General features: G+C 41.1%; 1 protein-coding gene across 1 annotated transcript in view; it reads left to right on the top strand.

The window, feature by feature from the left end:
- The window catches only part of Vwa8 (von Willebrand factor A domain containing 8), a 258527-nt gene that overhangs the window by 240561 nt on the left and 5270 nt on the right, over window positions 1-12696 (top strand). The window contains exons 41-43 of the mRNA XM_048341294.1: window positions 2184-2309; window positions 4479-4637; window positions 12379-12477. Coding sequence (XP_048197251.1) covers window positions 2184-2309; window positions 4479-4637; window positions 12379-12477 — 384 coding nt within the window. The remainder of the gene's footprint in view (window positions 1-2183; window positions 2310-4478; window positions 4638-12378; window positions 12478-12696) is intronic.

The raw sequence follows: 12696 nt of genomic DNA, 5'->3' as shown, positions 1-12696 counted from the left end.
TAGAAGGGGCAAATTATAGATATTATACACTGGATATAGTTGCAGCTGTGAAAGAAAAATACTACATACTAAGGATAATATCAAACCAAAGAATCCAGAGACAAAGGACTATTTATTACATGATTCCTTTTTTTTTTTTTTTTTTTTTTGCCAGGACTGGGCCTTAGACTCAGGGCCTGAGCACTGTCCCTGGCTTCTTTTTGCTCAAGGCTAGCACTCTACCACTTGAGCCACAGCGCCACTTCTGGCCATTTTCTGTATATGTGGTGCTTGGGAATCGAACCCAGGGCTTCATGTATACGAGGCAAGCGCTCTTGCCGCTAGGCCATATCCCCAGCCCCAGACATGATTCCATTTTTATAAAGTTTAAAGACAGACGAACTTGTTGGGCATAGTGATGCATGCTTATAGTCCCAGGACTAAGGAGATGAAGACAGAAGGACTGCCAAGTTTGAGATCTGCCTGAGCTCCAGAGCAAGACCTCAGGAATAGAATGTTTGCTTACTATGTGCAAAGCCACCCCAGCATGGGGAAAAAACTAAAAGGAAGGGGGAGAAAGGCAGACTTGATTGGTGGCATACCATCCATTAAGGGTGAAATTCAGCAGAGGGAGAAGCCCCAGAACAGGGCAAAGTGAGATTCATTGGAAAAATCACATCCCTCTCCCTCACATTATAATATTAAGTATTTGTTTTTTATTTGGGTTTTTTGTTTTGTTTGAACTCAAGGCCTGTGCTCTCACTTGGCTTTCTTGCTCATACATAGTATTCTAGCCCCATCTCTAGATCCACATTTTGCTAATTAATTGGAGATAGAATCTCTCATACTTTGCCAGGCTGCTTTCAAACTATAATCCTCCAACTGCACCCTCCTCAGTAAGCTAGTATTACAGGCGTGGGCCACTGGCACCTGATTAGTATTTAATTTTTTAATGACTTGTTTTTTTTCAGTCACTGAATTAGAGTTAAAAGATTTGTTTTTTCATTCTATATACAGAACTTTTAACCAAGAAATTAAGTTTCTCACATGATTGATGAGTGTGCTATGAAACTACAGATTAGGTATCTTAGGTTACATGGGAACTTCATTACCAAGGAAAAAGACTGAAAAGAGACCTCTCAAAGCAAATTGTTGTGATTTTTTTTCAATGCACTTTAACAACACATACTTAAACTTCAGCATCTTATCGTAAAGGAAATATAAAATGCTTAAAGTTTAACTATAGTTCTACTCTTTTCTCATATTTGGATAGTTCTGAAAAGAATACATCATAACCGTATCTGCATACATAAAAAAATTTTTAGCTGTTGTTTTATTTCTGTATGTTTTGTTTTGTCATTTTTTATGACATGTTTTGTCATGTTTTATGACAAGGTCTTCTATGTAGTGCAAGCTGGCCTTGAACTTGCTGTGTAGCCCAAACTGTCTTCAAATTTACAATCCTCCTGCTTCAACCTCCAAAGTGCTGGCATATACCAGCTTCTCTCACTTCTAAAGTATTTGTGTTGTTGGGATATCATAATCCTTTACAATTTAGCTTTCCTCTTAGTCCATCAGGCCTGAGTGTAAGTTATGTGGCAAAGCATTATGTAGAGCTACCTTCAGAAAAGAAATTCAGAGGTTTTGAATATAAAGATCAGAGAAATGTATCGAGTACAAAATGTTCACATCTTATTGTTTTCAGCTGTTTCCATTTGCACACTATGTCATTGAGAACTGGAATAGCAGGTTCCTTTCCAAAAGCAAAAGTCCTGAAGATCACATTTTCTCTGGACTTGTAGACAATGCTAACAAGTTCAAGCTGATTGTTTAGTTACCTAATAAATTTTCTAGGAGCACTGTGACAGAAAATCCATAAGAAATGCATCCTCATTATATTTCCACATCTTGAACTTTTCTCCAGGGGTTCATTTGCGTAGTGTCTTCCTGTTCGTATGTCCTTCCAGTGAGTTCATTTTATCTTCCCATATGTTAAAATAATTAAAGCTGACAAAATGCACACAAAGGGTCTTTCTTTCTCAGCAGAGCAGAAACCACTGCATTTGTGCATTTGTATTCATGCAGAACCATCGCTATTGAAAAGATCCCTGGTGTGTGCTTCCTGTTAGTGGTGCACAAAGTGTGTCAGAGACTCTGAAGAACTAATTAAAGATCTGTGTGTATGTGTTTGTGTGTCATTGTAGGCTAAAGGTAAAGAAAGACAGTGGCTCAGACACCAAGCTACTGGGGAACTCGATGATGCCAAGATCATTGATGGGCTGACTGGAGAAAAAGCAATCTACAAACGCCGGGGTGATTTGGAACCACAAGTAAGTTAATGGTAGCCTCGGACCTTCTCTATGTAAATGTCATAGCACTTGTCTTCTTGGGTTCAGTTAAAACACTCTTAACCCAGAATAGGGAACCACAGAAAGCACTATGTGTAAGTGGGGGATGCTGAGTGTGCCCGAGCTACTCAGGAGGCTGAGATCTGAGGATCACAGTTCAAAGCCAGTCCAAGTTGGAAAGTCAGTGAGACTCTTATCTCCAATTAACCACCCCAAAGCCAGAAGTGGAGCTGTAGTTCAAGTGGTAGAGTACTAGCTTTGAAAAAAAAAAAAAAAAAAAAGCTTAGGGACAGGCCCCGAGTATAAACCCTAGAGCTGGCGCACACATACACAATAATAATAAATAAAAAACATAAATATAGGGGAATTATAAGTACAAATCCCAACAAGGCTCATAAGGTACACACTAATTGGGTAATTTAAGGACAATTAAGCACAAAAAGTACTTATAGATGTATAGGCAGGGTTTAGGAAAACCCAGAAGATTCCATGTGGTAACACAGAGAAAGCAACAATAGGGACCTGCCCCTGTCCGAGGTCTAAGAAAGCAGAGACCGCACATGAAGGAAGTAGCTCACAGATCTTGGGTAAAGGGAACTCTGCTCCCCAGGCAACAGCACAAAAGGAGCTATGGGAACAAATACCCCAACTTCTCACACTGACAGTGCTTGCCATCAGCAAGCCCCTCCAGAATCCAGCAGCCAAGAGAGCTACCATAGTGGCCTATCAGATCCACCCTGGGACGCAGAGGAGATGTCCTCTTGTGAAACCCAGACGATTCCTAAGACGGCAGTGCAGTGATCTCACTTTTCCACTGTTCTATCATCTTTAAAGGTCCGTGTTCATCATATGTCTTCAGAAATTTGCAAGAAATAAGGAATTCTCCCCTAAATAACTCTAAAAATTTAGAAAGCCACAATTTAAAATGTTTTCCCACACAGTGACAATGGAGTGAAAAATGGAGTCTCTTGGTGAGCTTTGAGCTCTCCTCTTGTACTGAGCTTAACCAGAATCGCTGCGTAGCTGCCATGGGTTGGGGTGCAGTAGCTGGTGGGGGCAGGGCAAGTCAAGTCTATTTAAATGTTTACTCAGAGAAAGTCTGGAGAGGTCTTTGGGGGAGCTCTTACATTTGTGTCATTGGTATGAGTCAACAAGTGCTTTCTTTACTGACTCATTGTGGTCAACAAATGTGCTTGGATACATCTGAAATTGTGAGTAGTCGTGGAACCATGTGTGGCACCGTTGTTAATTTGGGCAGACTCAACAAGTTTTAAAGAACATATTGCATTTGCTTCTTCAAGACAGCCTCTAATAACCCACACAGTATTTTCTCCAGATTACTGACTCTGCTCATTAGTTTTCATGCATGTCAGCAAGTACATAAGAGCAGACTAATATGGACTTTTTTTCTCATCATTTTTTTTTGCCATTATAACTGACAAACTTTTTTGAAATATTCTTCACCTTGTCAGATAATGAATCCAAAAATCAAATTGAACTCTTGAGTTTCACGTTTTTATGGTTACTTCCATGACTCTAGCAGATGGTGGAGAGGGAAGGGTAAAAAAGCAGCAATCCAGTAACTGAAAGAAAAGTGAAAGCTCATGAAGGATAAAAGACATTTTAAAAATATTTTCCTCAAGTTCTTTGCCAGACCTCCCTGTCTTATGCCCTTGTTTTAGAAATCTGACATTTCTTCAACATATGTGGAAAATAATTTTCAAGGGACTGCAGAACAGGTACGAGTAAAACTGATGTGGGCTTCCCTCCAAAATAACACAAGCTCTTGCCAGTTACTGACTCTGAGGCATGGAGTGAAAATGACATGTTGGGCTTTATATCTTTTCAGATTATTATTTTTAAAACAGATTATTTTTAAGTCATCAGACTCCAGAAAGCAACTTTACTAGACTAGACTGGACCTTGGAAGAACTATATTCCACAGGAAAATAACTTCCATATGTCCTGACTACCCTGAAATTCCACTTACTGAAATACAATCTCGAGACACCTTTCCACCTGTCAGGCCCACAGCTGAACTGCCTACCTCAGGGCTGGTACCCCAAAACCTTTGAGAGAGCCCAGAAACCCTGGGCAGTATCCCCAGCTGGGTTTCTGATTCACCAGCTTTGTCTGTCATTCCTTCTTCAGCTGGGCAGCCTACAAGAAAAACCCAAGCGCCTCCGCCTGGTGGTGGATGTTTCCGGCAGCATGTATCGCTTCAATGGGGTGGACGGCCGGCTTGAGCGCTCAATGGAGGCCGTGTGTATGGTCATGGAAGCCTTTGAGAACTATGAGGAGAAGTTCAAGGTAATGTCATGAGCAGAGGATGATGAGGCATCTTACTACATCTGCTCGGGGTGGGGGGGGGGTGGCGAGCCCTGAGTTAGGGCATGGTGATGGTAGATAAACATGATGTCCTATATAGAGGTACAGAATCTTTTTTTTTTTTTCTACCGGGAGCCATTTGGACATTCATTTGTCCCATCATTCAGGGCCATACAAAATTATCAGCACAGACACATGTTCAGAGGCAGCTGATGAGAAACATATGTGTCTGTCCTGTCATGCACCAAACGATTTCTTGAGCCTTACACAGCCCACAGGCCAGACATCCCCACCCTACTGGGCTGACATAGATCTTCCAGATCATTCATCAATGTGTGAAGAAAGTGAGCCTTTTGCTTCATCTGCTCTAATAATTTAAAGGGCTAAAGGCTACAGAAGAAAGTACCGCTTCTTCTTACAAGGTGTGTGATGTTAACCATAATATCCCACAGAAGCATAGTCTCTTCCCAGATTTCTCAGTCTCTCGTCCTCATCCTAACATCCACACCCACCCACTATGGCCCCATTGCCAGCCACGCAACCTCCTGGCACAGCCTCAGAGCACAAGGCCCTTAGCATCACTTTTCCTTTCCACATGGACAAGGGCTGTGTGGTAATTGGTGTCTCCACAGCTGACAGTGAAGATGCCTTCCTACCCCTACCCCTTGCCCAGGAGTAAAGCAGCCTCCTGTTTAAACTATTCCCATTCTTTTGTTGCTCAGTTTGCTTCACACACTCCCTTTCCATTTGGAGCATGAAGAAAGGATCCCCATATTGTTGTGTTCATATCCACTATGAGCCTTCTGATCTGCTCCCCCTGAGCCACTGAGAGTGCCTGCACCTGTAGTCTTTACCAGAGCACCTGACCTTGAACTTGGTTCCACACTGTGTAATTATCAGCAGACATTCATGGAGAGAAGTGGTGTGGGTACAGCTGTGTATAAAGAACACAGTCTATTCATAGACACTAGATTTTATTCTGGATCAAAGATGTCCTTGAGGAATAGGTGATCTTAAGAAACAGATCGAAGAGATCTCGCACTTCATTTACTTTAGCCTCATTATTAAGGATTCTGCCCACTAAATCTCCCAGAGTCCCTTGTATGAAGTTCAATGAGAAAAAGTCCTTTTAGAATCACTTGAAGGGAACGGGCAGCCTTAGGCAGTGAGTGCCACAGGCTGCAGGCTCAGCGCCAATGCAAGCTTCAAATACAAATAAGATATGGATGTTTACCATGAGGAGTAGCTCTGTGAAGGAATGGATGCATCCCCCTTGTGACTAGTAAACACCATAGAATTGTTCAGAGTTCTTGGTACTAGTTCTCAGGAAGCTAAAAGCCACCACTGTGGCAGCTTTGTTATGTTACATCTTATAAGAAACATGAAGGCTGATACTCCTCCCTCTCCCCCTTTACATTTAATCCCTTTTGATTTATATTATTTACTTTATGTTTTTTGAATCAAGGGAAAATATTTTTTAAATCTATCTAAAACTATTTTAGCTCCTTTTTAGCACATGGCAGAGTATACTTCTTAACTCACTTGGGCCACCCATAACCACCAAGTGGACATGTAACATTGTATGTTGTATATATTGTATGTAAATAATCAGATGCCACTGAGTGTTTGCAAGTATTTAGGTTTTAGGTCTGGTACCCATGGCTCTCACCTGTAATCCTATCTGTTCAGGAGGCTGATATCTGAGGATCCTGGTTAGAAACCAGCTCTTAGCAAAAGAGTCCATGAGACTCCGATCTCTAGTTAACCATCAGAAAACAAGAAGTAGAGCTGTGGCTCAAGTGGTATAGCACCAGCCTTGAGCACAAAAGCTCAAGGACAGCGGTCAGGCCCTGAGTTCAAGTACCTGCACACACACACACACACACACACACACACACACACACACACACACTCTCTCTCTCTCTCTCTCTCTCTCTCTCTCTCTCTCTCTCTCTCTTTGGGTTTTAACTTGCAGCAGCATCCTCTTTGTTTCCAGGGCTTCTTCATGCTGTTCCTCCAATCAGGTACATTGGAGACTTTGTATAATACTCCTGATACTCCTAATCATGTATGAGATTTTATTGGCCACAGGGAACCATCTCTACTAGGGTCCCCAGACCTCTCTAGAGGACAGGAAGTAAATGGGATGGAGCTACCTATATCCTATGAGAGCATTTACTGTTTCTAATGCAGTGCTTAAGGTTACAAGTCATGGGTACATGTAGCACAAAGTATAAGAAGTATGAAAGGAGGAAGGGCACCCAGATCCACTCCCTGCTGACAACCACAAAAAAAAAGCAGTGGATTTTTGGAATCTTCTTAGAGGAATTAAATGCATATAAATCAGGTGACTGTGTACCATATACTTTGCTCTGTATTCTTAGTTTATATGACCACATTCTAAATTTACTTATTCTCTCTGCACTTTCAGGTTTTCATTTGTGAAAGAGGCAAAAGATTAGAAATAACTAATGAAAGGGTATCATTTACTCAGACAATATAAAATAATGCACCTGCAAAAGACAGTTGAGGAGCTCTTGATGAATTTTTATATCCCACAGACGAACATGGCATGTCTCCTGGTGTCCTTGGGATTCAGCAGCATGCTCTGAGACTGCCTGTCCCCAGTTCCAGACGGCCCTCAGGATCCTGCAGTTACCCCTAGGTTGTTGAGGTGTCTGGTCTATATTTGCTTTGAAGCCTCTAGTAGCCCCTGGCTTGCATGGTGAGCCAAACTCTCCCCATCTCCCCATTTCTCTCAGCATCTACTGTGTTTTGTTTGGCGGGAACTCGGTGGCTGAGCTGTGGTCATTACAGTCTACTCATTTGGGGTCCGCTCCTACTTCTTTTCCCACATTCACATGACCCATGCCAAACCACAGGGACCCTTGAGCAAGAATTAGTGAGAGGAAAAGGTAATTCAGTGGCAAAGCACATTTCTAAACCATTGATGTTTTTAAAGATTCTCATAATCATTCTACCCTCTGAATTCAGTCAGTCCCACAAGGGCATTCACAGTAGGTCACTTAAGACAAAAGCAACAATCATTGCCTGGAATCAGCATAAATGCCTCTAAGCTTATAATGAGCATAATTGTTCATGTCCATACCACTCTTAGAACTACAGTGAAAAGTGGAGGAGTAATGGTTATATGAAACCACTTTATTTTAGTCAGGAAGCATTTATTCCCTTTATTTCATTTCAATTTGCTGTTCATGATTTTTGCTGAGCCCTCAGGAATATGTTCACTGTAATCTTAAAATAGACCTCCTTTCCAAAAGCTCTTAATGCCTTCATATTCTTTTCTTCAAAGTATTCAAAAACACTCAAAGTTTGGTGACTCTCCTAACATTCAAATCGTGGTACCAGAAAACAGATTTGTTCTATTATTCAGAAACTAGACTTTGAAAAAATGAAAAGAGCTTCAAATGTATTGTTTCTGTGGAGGCAGATAAACCAGTTCTAACAAGGAAGCTTGCAAAGGGGGCTGTGGGGCTCAGAAGAGCGGGCAGTACTTTACCCCACCCCGCCCATCCTCATCCTTCCTAGGCATTGCCATTGGGTCACTCCTCCATCTCTTTGTGTCAGTTACTTTCTTAGACAGGGCCTCATTTTATGCCTAGTACTTGCTTTTTAGAAAAGGTGTCATCAATCCTCACAGTTCCCTGGACAGGTGAGAATAAGGCGTAGGTGTTCCTAAAAGTAAGGGAAGCCAGCTTTCCCTTGTAATTCTTGATACACCATTGACTTTCCATAGAAATGCCAGAACTAGTCCCTTGGGGACAATCATCTTCACCAAGCTCTCTTTTGCAGATAAGAAAATCACAATTCAAAGTATTTAAGTGCTTAGCCCAAAGTCACATAGGTAGACTGAAAAGCCAGGACTTCCAACCCCACTTCCAGGCACCGTCTTACTTGTTTGTGTTTCTTACAGTCATTTTATTTCTATCCATTCTGTATTTTTAAACTGTAATGTAGAACTAAATATACTTTTTGTTTAAGATAGGGTCTCATGCAGCTCCAGCTTAGCCTCAAATTTAGGATTCTACTGCCATAACCTCCTGAATGCTGGGGATTATAGGAGTGAGCTGTTATTCCTGGAAATAAATATCCATTTCCTGTTCTCAGCATCTCTCCATCCAAAAGCAGTATAATAGAATTTACTTTTCCTCCAAGATGTCTTGGTTAAGAAAGCTGAGTAACTATCAAAAGGCCATAGAAAGATATGACTCACAAACTAGCACTAACACCTGCTGGGAACATTACTTCTGTCAAGAACTTAGTTCAGTGTCTATAATTATTCTTTTCCCAGTACCTCAGGGTTGTCTCATAAGTCTAAAAATGGAGACAAATTAACCTGTCAAGCTCAGGCTTTGAATAAATTAATATGGCTACTTAACGATGGGCCTAAAGATCACCTTCCTGAACCCATGCAGTTAAACAAAATTTCAAAATAGACTCAATTGTTAATGTAGAAATTGTGGCCAGGCCAACCATTCAAAAGCCTTAAGTACAACTGGAAGGGGAATTATTTTTTAATAGTAAATATATTGGATTTAAGGTCAGAACACATGAATTTAGCATCCACAGTACCACTCACTCTATAACCAGTACCAGTTTCCTCATTGTGAAGTAGAGGGATACCTGCACCGAAGGTTGTAGAGAATCAACATGAGATCAGATCTGTGAAAATACTTGGTATAGTGTAAAGAACTGTGCGGATGTCAAACATTGTAATCACTAAATCGAGTGCCCTTTCCTTGAAATGTCCTTGGGAAGTAGTAAAACTGAGGTTATCCCTGATTGCCAGAGAAGCCAAGTGATTTATAAACATGGGATGTTAGAGGTCATGCAAGCCAGGATGACTTACAAGGTAGGAAGAGCCTCAAAGAGGTTAAGTGATTTGCTCTAGATCAAAAAGCTTGTTAATGTCAGAGCCACATTTAGCATCTTTGACCTTTCAGAGCATTATTCTTTTTATATTGCCTTGTATGACATGAAGAAAGGCTAGCCAGGTAGAGCTATAGATTATTAACCAGCTAACACCCTAGGATCCGGTTGGCACTTCCCTTGACCTTTTAAATTACTTCAGATTCCCTGCTGCCTAATCAATAATGCCATTTAGAATAGCATATTTAGATTTTAGAACATTTAGAATCTCATATTACCATTCTTCAGAAAAAAACCTCCCTTCAAAGGAACCCGAGTAGTTGTAACTTGATGCTGGCTCTCACATCATTGTAGTGTATATATTTATCAAAGTAGGAAATGAGAGCATAGTTTATTTAACAATTTGTAGCCAGACTTCTTACTGTGTTTAAAAACTTGGGCCTCTAGCTGGGCGCCCCAGTGGCTCACACCTGTAATCCTAGCTACTCGGGAGGCTGAGATCTGAGGATTGCACTTCAAAGCCAGCCTGGGCAGAAAAGTCTGTGAGACTCTCATCTCCAATTAGCCACCAGAAAACCAGAATTGGTGCCTGTGGCTCAAAGTGGTAGAGTGCTAGACTTGAGCTGAAGAGCTCAGGGAGAGTGCCTAGGCCCAAAGTTCAAGCCCCATGACCGACAAAAAAAAAACCCACATAATCTTGGGCCTCTAGTTCTCTCCACCTCTGAGAGATGGCTGCTAGGTCTTGGGTCCAGCCACATCTCACCCACAGTGCCCATGTTCATTTAAAGTAGAACTCCCCACACCTTCCTTTCTTCCTATTTTTACATAACATTGACTTCAACAGGAGTTTTCCCACTTCTTTTCATTTTGAATGTAATGGTTTCAGTTTTGTTATGAGTTGCTATTTGTCAGCTAGCGTAGGCTGACTACCATTGCGCACATAGGTGATCAAGAGGCGGACCAATGTGTTTGAGCTTCTAGATTAGTTGTTAAAGTATGTAGGCAACAGGCAGAAATAAAGCTGCTTATTGCTCCAACTTGATTGCAAAACTCTCTTGGAACATTTGTGCAATAAATATGCTAGGCACTCTCACAGACACTAAAAATGCAAAGATGAATCAGATCTGGACTGGCTCTCCATTTCCAGAGGAACAGACATGCCAAGAAATGGTTGTATTTCCCCATGTCACTGGGAGTGCTGCTTGTATAGTTAGTGTTCAAAGGTAACTCATGCTGAGTCAGAGGTACTAGTGATACCTATGCATTTCATCCACCAAATCCCAAGTGCTCCCTAAAATCTTTTGTTCCAGATGCACACCTTAGATATTCTTTGCAGATGCCCCAGTTTGCCCAAGAGCCTTATAATCTAGCCTTCATATCAACATCATGGAAGTTCTTTGAGGGGAAAGAAAAGGCACAGGGAATTTGGGGGAAGGCAAATTCAACAGTGAGAGGGAACCACCTTGTTCCAAATACAGTTTAGCTGAAATTCTTCCAGATTCTATAAAAGAACATCATCTGATTCCCAGCCCCAGGCTTTTCTAAGACAGGACTTCCAGTACTTATACCATACCTCATTATTAGAGGTTATGCTTAGTCGGGATATGGGGAATTTTAACTCTGGTGGGGTTTTTTGTACTTTTCAGTAATTTCTACAATGAATATCTTTCACTTTTTGGAAAAGAAGGAAGTGTCATGTATTTATTTTGTTGTGAACAAATCACTACAACTATAGTACATTGCAGTAATACCCTTTAACGAACTCCTCATTTCTGTAGGTCAGAAGTCCCAACCATGCCCAGTCTTACAAAGCTGAAATCACATTGTCAGCTGTACTGGATTCTTATCTGGAAGCTGTAATAAAGGATCTGCTTGCAAGCTCACCTTGGCAGAATTCTTTTCCTCATCGTTATAGACAGAGATTCTTATTTCCCTTCCAATCCCATGGTCTCCTCCATCTCAGTCATAGATGCTTCCTTACATGAGATCCCTCACACTTCAAATCTTTCTTACTCTCCTACCACCAACCATAAAATTAAATATGCCGGTAAAAATCTCATTAGGGCTGAGTGTGGGTAGCTTATGCCTATAATCCTATCTACTGAGGAGGCTGAGATCTGAGGATCACAGTTTGAAGCCAGCCCAAGCAGGAAAGTCTGTGAGACTCTTATGTCCAATTAAGCACCAAAAAGAAGTAGAGTTGTGGCTCAAGTGGTAGAGCACTAACCTTGAACAGGGAGAGTGCCCAGACCGTGAGTTCAAGCCCCAGGACAGGTATACACACACACACACACACACACACACACACACACACACACACACACACACACATCTAATTAGACCACCTAGATTCTCTCCTTCTCAATGAACTCAAAGTAAAGCAAACTTAATATCACCTGAAAAATATATGTCAAGTTAGTATAATCTGAATGATATCCACTGTATTTACAAGTCCTGACCTTATGGGGAGAACATCATAAAAGAACATTTGCACTAGTGGTTGGAATCATGAAGGCTACCTAGAATTCTGCCCATTGTTCTGTGTTTAGAGTGGGGAGGGATATTCAGTAAGCCTCCTCTGAAAGTTATCAATGAAATTTCGGGGAGTCCCTGAATCTTCATCATACTCTCTAGAGCAGAGATTGAAGAGAAGGTAGATCTGAAATAAGTTCAGAGCGTTTGCCTTTATTGGTAAACACACATCTGTCTCCATTTCTTTATAACCAAATGTTGAGCAATTTTGGACAGTAACAGTCCAAGGAGTAGGAGATGTATAAGCCCAATGATTGTTCTCTAGTTAAAGGATTTCTAACTCTCTGACTCTTATATGTAGTATGACATCGCTGGACATTCTGGAGATGGCTACAACATTGGCCTAGTGCCAGTGAACAAAATCCCCAAGGACAATAAGCAAAGACTAGAAATTCTGAAGGTAAGTATCCAGTTAAGTCTGTATTATGAAAACTCCTGTCAGATTAAAGACCAGAACATTCATTGAAGAAGCAATAGGTAGAAGAACAAAAATTATTTTCTATTTCACATTCAGCAATTAAACAGAGAAAATACCCATCAGGCCCCAAATCCTTTTCTCCACCATTTGAATTTAAACATTGTTCCTTGCCTTTTTTTTTTTTTTTGGCCAGTCCTGGGG

The sequence above is a fragment of the Perognathus longimembris genome, chromosome 3 (assembly GCF_023159225.1).
Source record: "Perognathus longimembris pacificus isolate PPM17 chromosome 3, ASM2315922v1, whole genome shotgun sequence".
Taxonomy (NCBI): Eukaryota; Metazoa; Chordata; class Mammalia; order Rodentia; family Heteromyidae; genus Perognathus; species Perognathus longimembris.
Note: the sequence above shows the minus strand (reverse complement) of the source record. Positions and strands in the feature narration are given on the sequence as shown.